At 47.1% G+C, this 11,486-nt stretch overlaps 1 protein-coding gene across 6 annotated transcripts in view; it reads right to left on the reverse strand.

Moving 5' to 3' along the window:
- Mob2 (MOB kinase activator 2) overlaps positions 1 to 11,486 on the reverse strand; it is a 48,977-nt gene that overhangs the window by 4,117 nt on the left and 33,374 nt on the right. For 4 of the 6 annotated variants that reach the window (XM_029541953.1, XM_021201405.2, XM_021201407.1 and 1 more), the window contains exons 2-3: positions 1,005 to 1,165; positions 739 to 832 (exon numbers count right to left, since the gene is read on the reverse strand). In XM_029541953.1, the coding sequence (XP_029397813.1) occupies positions 739 to 832; positions 1,005 to 1,165 (255 nt within the window). Of the gene's footprint in view, positions 1 to 738; positions 833 to 1,004; positions 1,166 to 10,485; positions 10,696 to 11,486 lie in introns of those variants that run through there. The other 2 variants (XM_029541939.1, XM_021201403.2) reach the window with 2 other exon arrangements.

Here is an 11,486-nt window from a genome sequence, read left to right on the forward strand (position 1 = left end):
TACAATTTCTAGAACTCAACTTGAGTGACTTCTACTCTTGTTTTATGATTTCCTTTCTTATGTCTACTTAGGGTGGTTGTACTCTTGCTGTCTGATGTCTCTGTTTAAAATGTGCGCTTGGTGTTGTAAACTGCTCTCCCCACCTTGCTGTAGCTACAGCCCACAAATTCTCTTCTCTTCTCCTCCTCTCCTCTTCCCTCCCTTCCCCCATCTCTTTCTTTCTTTTCCCATTTTCTTAGACAGGTTTTCTCTGTAGCCAGGACTGGCCTCAAACTCACAGCAATTCTCCTGCCTCAACTTCCCAAATGCTGGGATTATAGATGTGAACTACCAACTACCACACTTGGCTGTATTTGAAACTTTGCATTTCTACTTATATTTAGTTCAACAAGCTTCCAATTGCCCTTGAGATTGTTTTCCACTAACCTATAGATTATTCAGGAATGTGCTAGTTCCAAAGTGTTTGGAAATTTGTCTGTTATTTCTCTGACACTGATTCCCAGGATAACTCCAAAATGATTAGACAACTTAATATGACTTCAACTCTTTAAAGATTGTCAAAAGCTCTTCTGGGAGCTGGGACAGCATCTTGTTTGGTGAACACTCCTTATGAAGTTGATTGTTCAGGGAGTCTAGCTAGGTAAGAATGTAGTTTGAGAAGCTAGTAGCCCAGACAGCAGGGTCAACCACAGCCCATCCCACACTCCCAGAAAGTGCTATGGCCAGGCTGCTACTCACGTGTTGCACACAGCCATTGTCTGACACGTCTCTCCTGTGCAAAATTCTGAGATTGTGCTATACTGCAGGTTGATGTGGTGAAAAAATGTTGTTGCTGGAAGAGAAGCAAAGGGCCTGTGAGTAATCTCCCTTGATCCACCTGGTGTGACAGGGAGTGGGTTCACCTGAGTTCAGCCTGTCCATTGACTACTGCTCTGGGGGTGCTTGGAGATGGGGGAGGTTCCCTGCCCTTCAGCTGCTGCACCCGCCTCCCCACCCGCACGCACTGTTGCTGGCCAGCCACTCGTTGAGGTCGATCTCCCGGGGCAGCACTACCAGCTCCTTGAATTCAAAGTCAGTGATCCTGGATTTGGTGTGCTCTGGCTCCAGGTACACCTTCTTCTCCTCTGCAGCAGGTTTCTTGCCGTTTGGCTTAGCTTTAGACTTCCTGCCAAGAAAGAAAGGAGGGCATGGTCATCATCTGTCCCACCTAGGCCCAAAACAAACCACAGGGTTCTGAGGAAGGATTCTTGCACATTGGGCTAATTAAGTCAGATGCAGGCAAGGAAAGATGCCACCAAAGGCCAGACTTCTCTGGGCAATTGGGTGGCTATGCTACCATAGGTCAATCCAAATGGTCATGACCCTATAAAAATCCTGGTGGATGACACTGTGGACCTGTGCTGCAACACATGTGTGACAGCAGGGGGCAGCACCTGATGCCTGAAGCATAAACCTCTCTCAAAATGCTTGAGTTCTGAGGGCCTAAAAAGTACATAAAGCTCTGAGGCTGTGAAAGCTTAAAGTTCTGAAGGTCTAAGAAAGTAAGTTAAGGTAATAAAAAAATGTTTCAGATTTCTTTTTCCATCTATGCAATTGCTATACTAAGATTTCAAAGGTTCAGGAAACCTATACTCAACAGTGTGGTGGGGTCTGGGAACTGCTTACCAGAAGGTTGCCAGAAATATTTATCCCTATAACACCTAAATAGATTTCTAAAACACCTGTCCCCTGTGTTTTCTTTTCTCTGATCAAACTAGAGATTACCATTCATGTTGGCCAGAGAGTTATTATTAGCTTTGTAAGAGACATGATGCGTATTCCAGGAAGGTGTTCTGTCTTTTATGCAGAATGGGGGAATCTTTATATCCTAATTAAGGACCATGGCACCCCAGATTGCAGACAGGGTCACTGGTAAACTTTACTATAGCAGTTATCAGAGCCGGCCATCAGGCACAGTCAAAATACAGAGGGTACATATCCAACTCTCTCAACCCTTAAGCATGGTAGAAGAAGTGGTCCACAGCTCCTCAAAGGTCCTAACACGCTAATATTACCCCTTTTATTAATCCCACCTCTCTGTCACATCATCTTGTTTTAGACCTTACCTCCACACATCAGCTATCGAATAATGTTCTGCCTGACTGCTTTTAAGAATGTTCGTTGTGTGTCCTTCCTGTGTCAAACTTACGACCACCATTTGTAGCCTCACCCATTGGCTTATTAAAACTCTCTCATCTGGCTGCTCATTAATTGCTCTAAACCAAGTATCACTACCACTCTTATCTTTCCCACACCTCCCCCAACCCTCCAGTATCACAAACTCCTTTAACTCCTCAGAAACATGCTTTGTGGGCACATTGGATTCTACAGACTACAAAATATCTTAACCCTCCATACTACCACCAAGCCAATATGTATAAACATTCACGATGCCTCAATTCTCTGCAGCACTCAAGTTTACTGCTGCCTATCCATTGGCTGGTCTGGGACCTGTGCTCCGGTGTTCCTTTTTTCAAAACTAGGGATGGTATGCAGTGCAGAACCTTTGCCAGTTCACAGGAAGAATTCAGGTCCTACTCTTTCTGGCAGTTCTGGGTATAACCACCCAGTGGTGGGACTGACTACTTCTCTAGCTATTTGCCATCAGTTTTCCTCTAAGTTCATCCAGGATCTCCAACAGGCGTCTCAGATCATCCCCACCCTTCAGGACCAAAGAGAAATACTGGCCATTGTAATGCTACCAGATCAGTGAGGATCAGATTTACTAACAGCAGAGAGAGGTGGTCTTTGTCTTTTCCCTAGGGAGGAATATTGCTTTTATGTCAACCAGTTGGGTATAGTAAAAAATAAGATCCAACAACTCCAGAAAGGTCTCTAAAACATAAGAAACAGCTCCATGCCTCTGGCCAGTGGATCGTTGACAGTCCAGTATGGAAGGAATCAAATACTACCCTTCTTACCCTACCTTCTTTTCGTAAGACTATTGTCACACACTGCCTTATAAACTTCTTGTCTAGATTTCTTCAACAACAGATCAAAAAGATTTCTAACCAGACTTTTAATCAGCTGCTGTTACAGGATTACTGGTTCCTAGCTAGGAAGACACAGACCTGAAACTCCTGATTTATACCCTGACACTGAAGATCCAATTTGCCCTAAGGACTTCAATGCCCCCATCCAACAGAAAGTAGTCTAATGATTACATTGTTCCTTTCTTGACCCCTGACTGTTTAGCAATAGTAAACAAAAAAAGGGAGACTGTAGACCTCTAAAGGGCCTCAAGTGGCCAGGCCTCATCCCTGAGAATCTCCAACTGACAGGCTCTGCTCACAGAACACTCTAAAGGCCATAATGGCCTGACCCAGACCCTAGAGACATGGGTGGCCAAGCTCAGGGCTTAAAATTCTACCAATCCCTGAGCTCAAAAACCCACCAATCCCTGAGCTCACCTTAAGCTCAAGCTGTGAAATCTCACCAATTCCTACCCTGGAGATCCCTACCCTAGAGAGTTCCACGTTCAAAAACCCCTGTGTCTGTGGTTCTCAGCCCTCCTAATGCTGTAACTCTTTAATACAGTTCCTTGTCTTATGGTAACCCCCTAACCATAAAATAACGTCACTGCTACTTCCTAACTATTATTTCATAACTATAATTTTGCTACTGTTATGAACTATAATGTAAATATCTGATATGTAACCCCTGTGGTTGCAACCCACAGGTTATGTAAAGCCTATTATCTCCTGCTCAGTTTTTTGCTGCTTCTTGTCTGTGTCTTATAAATCTCTTGTGTGAGGTTATACAGTGTGACTCTGTGTTATTCCTTGGCTCCCAACTGCCAGGATACCTTTCCCCTCAGAGATGTAACACTTGCACTTGAGAAACCTTTCCCCTCTGAAGCCTAGCACTTACAATGGGGATACCTTTCCCTCAGAGCTGTAACACTTAGACAAAGACATTCTGGAACAGAGGTCCTACAGGCCACACCAAGGCTCTTCCTTCCAGGCAGGCTAGTTCAGAAAGGTGCACAGCTACCATCAAAGCTTCAGAGGAAGGACCACCCATGGGAGGTACCTGGCTGCCAACCCACAGGGGGCACCCCAAGAACAAACTATCCTCCCCAGTGGAGAGCTAACCCCTCCGTTATGTCTTGCTAATGTGCCCTACCACCAAGCAGCACACTTCCGCTAGGGTATATGAGCACCCGGCCAGGGTGTAACGCTCCCACCTTCTTACCCTTCATGGAGTGAATGCAAGAGAAAACAAAAACAAGCCCTAGGGTTAAGACTCTGCCTCAGCACTGAGACTCCCTCTACTAGTCCCCATGTAAAGGCAGAGGCAATTAGAGAACCCAGCCTCCTCACATTCCAAACTACACAGGACTCTGTTAAGTTTCTACCTTGTTTTGAAACTTGTTTTAAAAATAAAACTATGTTGCTCTGTTAACAGAAAGTGAGCTTATTTACGTCTATTTTAAATAAGGAATATGTCTTTAAAATGTATTGTTTTCACTTGAATAGAAATCCTAAATTTATGGAGCAGCACACCCCAATCTCTCCCATGCTCATTCCTCCAGTTGAGGTACTCCTCAAACACTGGTGGCAGCACTGAGCCTTTAGCTCTTGGTGAACAAGCTTCTAGGCAGGCACAGAGATGGGTGTGACCTTTATGAGAGGAGACCTACAGTGCCCGACTGCCAGGGATTACTTGGCCTGAGTTATCCATGGGTTGCTAGCCTACCAGAACAGATGATTCTGCTGAAGTCTCTGTCATGTAGCTAAGTCTATGAGTGGTTAGAAAGATCTGTTGACCTGAAGTCTCCCTGGTGAGCTCCTTGAGGTAGTCAAGTGAAGTAGTCTACAGATGCTCCTGGCTGTCCATGTCAGACCAGCACACTAGCAGGCCCTTCTAGGCACTGACCGAACAATGCTAGAAACAAAGGAGGCTCTACCAATCTCTGAACTGCTGGCACCCACAGGTCTGACATGGTGAGGCTTCAGGGTGAGAGTACTGGGTGAGAAGTCTGAGAAGCACAATAAATGTTCCCACAGCAAACCTGAGTCTTGTCCTCACATAATCAAATTAATTCTTCAGTAGTGAACTTTCTGACTTTTAAAATATAAAAGGTAAATTGATACTGGCATAAAGCCTTGTGACCAGAAAAGGATGTTTTTTTCTTTATCAGAAACTCTTAATATGGCATTCTGTGGGAAGTGCTGGACAGTTGGAGGTCCAAGGAAAGAAACACAGTTTGACCTTCTCTAGTAAGGCAACCAATTGCAAGGAGCAACAGCTATCTAGAGACTACAACAGACCAGGAGAGTGAGGAGAGGAGCAGATCCAGCAGAAGGGGGTCCTCTGTCCCAGAAACATTCTCCTTGTATCTACCCTGCTCCACAGGGCTGAGAGGTAGCTAGAGCACCCAGCAGGGAAGAACAGTGTATTAAAGGAATAACTTCTAGGGTCTTGGAATCCTTGAAGTCAGGAGGATGGAAGTGGTAGTGCAGGAGGTAGCCTTTGACTCAGATTCTCACCATGCTCTCTCCAGGTTAGCGCTGCCTGTCCAGATGAAGCAAAATATAGGCCCTCAGGACACAGTACCAGCTAGATACCTGTCTTTTGTCCTGAGAACATAGGCAATTAGGCCAGCTACCATGCATGTCATCAGGAAGCAGCTGGCTTGGTTCTCAGTCCTGTGTTCCACAGCCCTGAGAGGCTACATGGGGGCAGGGTAAAAGGTCTTTCTGAGTGTGACCTATGTTTCCTTTCTTGTGCTGTAAAAGGTTGCTGATGGTTTATTTAAAAGAAAGAGGATAGAAAAATGTTCCCTGAATGCCAGGGAAATGTTTTCCTTTCGGCTTCTCATGGCAGAGCTTAGCCTTAAAAGGCGATGTGTACTTGGCTTCCAGGGCAGGGCCAAAAGCAGCCAAAACCAGGCAGAGGACAGGATAGGGTACTACCCAGCCTTTAGGCTCCTGGCACAGCACAGGCTCTAGGGTAAACAGCACAGAAATCTGTTGGGGCTGAAGCACAGGTGTGGATGTACCATACAGAAAGAGAGCACTTTAAGGCCTCCTGGCATGAGCCCAGCCATGGTCTCTCTTGTGGAGTTGTGGATAAGCTCCAGGAGGGGTTCTGCCAATGACTTTGGGACACATCCACTACCTGTCCTCTGCACTTCTCTGAATCTTCGTCTTCCACTAGTGATGTATGCTAAGTTCATCTACTATTCAGTCAGAAAGAAGAGACCCACCTCTCTAATGCTGGATCAGGCCTCTAGTGTCCTCAAAGGGTAGGTTTTCCTTGAGACTATCAACTACCTCTGTCTTCTGTGTATCCTATCCTGGAAACCAAGTCTACAGAGAAGGGGGCTGGTAAGGGCCAAGCTGTCAAGCCATTTCCATGTTCTGTGGCTTGGGATGTTTACCTGCAAAAGCTAAAGGAAGTGAAGACAGGACAACTAGGAAGGTGGCTGGTCCTACCAGCCATCATCATCATGGCTCCTGAGCACAGCTGAGGACCCATTCAGGGAGGGTATCCTATGAACAGCATCCTCTCCCACTCATAGCTACAAGGGAGGAGATAGTTCCTCTGGGCAGAAGCTACTCCCCAACCTAGTGGGGAGAGTCCCTAGAAGGTCTGCCTCCCTCTATAATAGGCCACAGGGGCTTAGGGTAAAGTCAAAAGGCATCAAGTGGATGCCATGCTAGACATCAGCATGTGCACACAAAGCCCCAAGACTTTCCTGTTTTAGTCATATCCCCATTTAGCTGCTGTCCCCCATTACACAGGGCCAACTTGGACCCTGGAACATAGTGCATTCTGAGACACTCTCCTGCCAACCTAAGTTTTTCAGTCCTAGTCACAGAGTCTTCACTCCAGCAAGAGGAATAAGAGGTCATACAGGGTCCATATTCTGCTTGAGAAGAATTTGGTAGTTGCTAGTAGAAAGGCCTCTTGAAGGACATCAAACGCCTCACTCTGATTTCTCTCCCTAAGGGGTGCTTAGCCAGGGCAATAGAATCATCTAGAGGACCAGTGTTAGCTCCTTTGCCAGTGTCTCTGTTTTCACATGGCAGGTTGGGCAAACAAATATCCCCCAGTCTCTGAGGCAAGCTGAAAAGACTGTGGCATCAGTGGCTTGCCACACTTGCACACTTGCCTGAGGTCACAGGCTCTCCCAGCTTCCCTTATACCACTCACCACTGTGACCCATGTGGAGCGAGGACTATGCAGACAAAGCCTTGAGTGAGCAGCAAAGAAAATGTACTATAGGGGCCAGGGAGTAGGTGCCATACGTCAGTATACCCACAAAACTGCCATGAGCTCCTGGGAGATCACCCCCAAACAAAGCTCCCAACAATGAGGAGGAGGCTAGCCCCCAATGAGCATTTTACTTAAGTAAAATACCTACTTGAGAGGTATCCACACTCTACCAGAATCACCTTCTTCTTGCCTCCCACACATCCACCTGGACTTAGACTCCTTCTCCCTGCTTCAATGTCTCTGCTGCCACAGTGCTCTGCCCTCCCTGCCCATATGGCAAACTCCCCCTAGTCCTCTAAGACCCCAACTATAAAACGTCACATCTTCTATTCTTGCTGGCCACATCCTATAACACTGAACCCTTTGACATCCCCAGCACCAGGTGTTAGCCAATCCTTATTGAAAGTCTGACCAATGAAGAGCAAAAGAAATTTGAAGAGTTAATAACAAGAATCTCTATGACAATGTGGTGTCAATCATGAGGCTGGGATGGCTTTGATATTGTTGGTGGGAAGTAGGCTAGCAGCATTTTTCTGGGACCAGGATGATAAGATGCTATGTTCCCATTTGTTCTTGCCCTGCAGTGAGGCTTAGCCTGCACCCTCCCCACAAAGCCCCATTTAACTTCCTCAGTCTCTGACCCAACACAGATGCTCACAAAGCAAAGTACTCTAGGAGAGAAACACTCAGACTTGGGGGAGGCATAGATGGCAAGTCATGAGGACGAAGGACTTAAGATCACTAAGGTCTGAGGGTGGTAGGGGAGGCATCCAAGAGTCTTGAGACAAAGTACATCACTCCAAAGAAGTAAGGAACACTGAGTGTGGACATCTTAGGTCTCCAGAGAGACAGAGAATGTGCTTGCATCCCACCCTGCCACCTGAACAACCCCAGCTAGGTAAACAGTGAGGGGCCAGATAAAGTGGGAATTTAGCAATGAGGGACCAGAAGTTAACCTCTAGAGGCTTGGGGTTAACATTATGGAAGGAGATGCTAACACTAAGGGATTGGAGAATAACACTCAAGGGATGAATATTAATGACTACGGCAAGCAGTACGGCAAGCAGGCAGGGGCCTGAGGACCTTAAAGATATATGCCCTCTCAGGCCAGGTTTGCGAAACACTACTATTTAGGTAGAGCACAGCTAAAAGCTAAGAGGAGAGTGCTATTGGGGACTCCTATGTTCCTGGTCAGGGCAAGTATCCATGCTGCAGCCTACTCAAAGCACTAGCTCTAAGCTTAATGACCTCTTTTCCCATCACTGTAGGAGCCCCTTTGACAACAGGGCACAAGCTAGCATGGCCCTCATAGCCCAGCCAAATACTTCCAGACTCTCCCCAAACCGTCACTGGTGAGTATAGTCACTCCTAATTACCATCTCTTCTGCAGCAATTATCAGGGCTTAGGTCTCTGTGGTACCCAGAAAGTTCAGCTCTAACTCCTGAACTGAGTCCTCACTTACTCCGCTGCCCAGTGCCTGGCTTCACAGGCCAAGATAGGAAGACCCTTCCAGTCCTATTATCCTTCAGCACTACCATACTACACAGGCTGGGCTGGTCAGAAGCAGCGAAGAGGGTCACTGGAGCTCTCTCAAAAATATCTGTGCCCCTATCCAGAAAGGTCAGTACCCCCCCAGATAAAGCACACTTTCACTAATGTCCCTGACCCAGTAAAGGACTCACTCACCTGGAGAACAAGGCAGTGAAGAGACAGACACATTTGGGCTGAGGTATGCTTAGACAGTACCACTTATCCTCACTGAACTCAGTGTGATCCTCAGGAAGTCCAGGCTAAGGTGTCTCCCAATGGGACCTCCCTCAGTACAGGTAGCCAGGAGTCACTGGCAGGGGAGTGCCATTCCTTAGCCTCCCTGGAGCTGATGTTGGTATCTGTTAACCACACATATGTAGAAATATAAACGTTAACATGTGTGTGGCCCTCTACTACTGCCATCAATCACATTCCAAATTAGGGCAGATGATGCCACCACCTTGCTGACATGCTCCTAAAACTTTACACCTTCATATTGAAATTGACAGCAGTTCTTGGTTCCTGCATGCATCTCCTATGGATGCTCCCTGTCTGGATGCTCAGATAATGATGAGGTAGCAATGGCCCAGAGGAGCAGGTAGGGTAAGAGGTAACCAGGGATAGGTAGGTGCACAGAAAGATGTTCCAGAACTCATCAGCCAATTGCAAGGGGCTCTCACAGGCTGGATTCATGTCAAAGCCTCACCAAGAGTTCTATGCTTTGGGAGTTTACAGTTAAAAGGGGCACTGGGAAAGCAAATGCTATTTACTTTCATTTTAAATAATAATGGTCCTGCTGGGCACTGTGGCATACATCTTTAACCCTAACACTCAGCAGACAAAGGCAGACAGATCTCTGTGAGTTCAAAGCCAGCCTAGTCTACATAGTGAGTCCAGGATAGCCAAGGTTATACAGTGAGATCGTGTCTCAAAAAAAAAAAAAAAAAAAAAAGGAAGAATGAAAGGGAAGGAGGAGGACGGGACAGAAAAGAGAAAAGAAAAGATGGATGACAGTGGCCCATTTTGTTAAGAGACAAACACAAGACTCCTACATGGAAGGGAAAACTCGAGTCCAAAAGGCAATGCCTCTTCCCTCCTGGCTGAGGAGCATAGCCCCAAATTGACTTGAAACTGCCATCCCACCACCAAGTCAATCACATACCCCCTCACTCATCCACTTACATTCCTCACACACACCCCAAACTTGGAAAAGAATACCACTGGAGGTCAGAAAAGTCTGAAAAGCTTTCCTGGCAACACTCCAGGAGCATCAAGCACCTGGGATATAACATGTCACTTCTCTGGACACTCAAGGACAAGCTCTAGGACATTCTAGCCTTGGGAAGCCAAGGTTCGTGCCAAAGAGAGACAGCCACTGGCCAAAAAAACACAAGCCCAGACAAACTTGCTGGTGATAAAGACAAGCAGTCCAGCAGATTCCAGAGGGAGCAGAGTAGGACTCCTGACAATCAAGGAGCTCATGTAGCAAAGGTCCAATTCAGGTGGCTGTGCTCCTGGGTAGCATGCAATGAGTTCAGTTGTTAGACTGGCCAAGCTGCACCAATTACCCCACCAACCCCAGAGGTGGCACACCCACTCCAGCACAGCAGGCTGCTTTACTGAGAAGGCAATCAGGGCCATAGCCAACCACCTCCCAGGCACACTTCGTTTAAATTTGGGCAGGCTGTTACCTGAGCACTTTGCTGACAGCCTGAAGCACCATTTTACAACGAAGTCCAGTTTTGGGGGAATGGCTGAGCAGAGTTCGCTCTGAAGGGAAACTGCAGTGCGCTCCAATCATGTTGTGAAGATTGCAGAGCTGGTGAGGGAAAGTGGGGTCCAGGCAATGTAGCTCTGGGTTCCCTCCCTCGGAAGTGCCCTCCGCCCTTGCTCTAGGCCAATGAGGACCATAGCAGAGACAAACAGCTGCTCCTTTACATAGTAAGGGCCGCCCAGGCTGGTGAAATAGGGGAGTGTCTGAACTGCTTTTGCAAAGTGAAGAGCTGGCTGGGCAGGGTGGAATCAGCAAGGCCAGAAGGGAGGAGATAGGGTGGACCCAGCAGCAGGAAGGGCCGATCAAAGAGATCCAAGTCACACCTGGAGGCCCTCCCTTGCCACCTAACTGGACTCAACAGTCTTGACAAGGGGAGTCTGGAAACAGAAGGCAGGCAGAGCTTCCACACTCAGAACAGGGATCAACAGGCCATTAGAGTCCCTGCAGAGTGGGCACTAGCTGTTACTACTCTGCAGGTGGGTGTCAGACAAGCTTTTTGAAAAGAGTCAACAGGCTTTGGGAGAATCTGGAGGACACAAAGCTGGTTCTGGACAGTGCTGTTCCTCAGGTCTGCCAGTCAGGATCACTGCCACTATAAGCCATAGGCAGCAGGAATATCTGGAACAACTCATGGGCACCCACATTATGTAGTCAAAGCCTTGTTTATGGGAGACTACCAAGCCTTAGAAATCAGATACCTGGGAGTAGTAACTCCCACCCCATCTCATCCTGGGCTCCACTTCAGTGTCAGAATAGTCAATATGGACTGACAGGGAGGTACTGCCCCCAAGCTCCACTATGGTTTGGTGGGAGTCAAGATTCCCATTCTCGTGCCAATCAAGAGATGGACACTGTAGAACTTCTCCACAGAGGTAATAGGTATAAAGTAGGCTTGGGTGTTTATGTTTTCCCCAAAGT

The sequence above is a fragment of the Mus pahari genome, chromosome 1 (genome assembly GCF_900095145.1).
Source record: "Mus pahari chromosome 1, PAHARI_EIJ_v1.1, whole genome shotgun sequence".
NCBI lineage: Eukaryota > Metazoa > Chordata > Mammalia > Rodentia > Muridae > Mus > Mus pahari.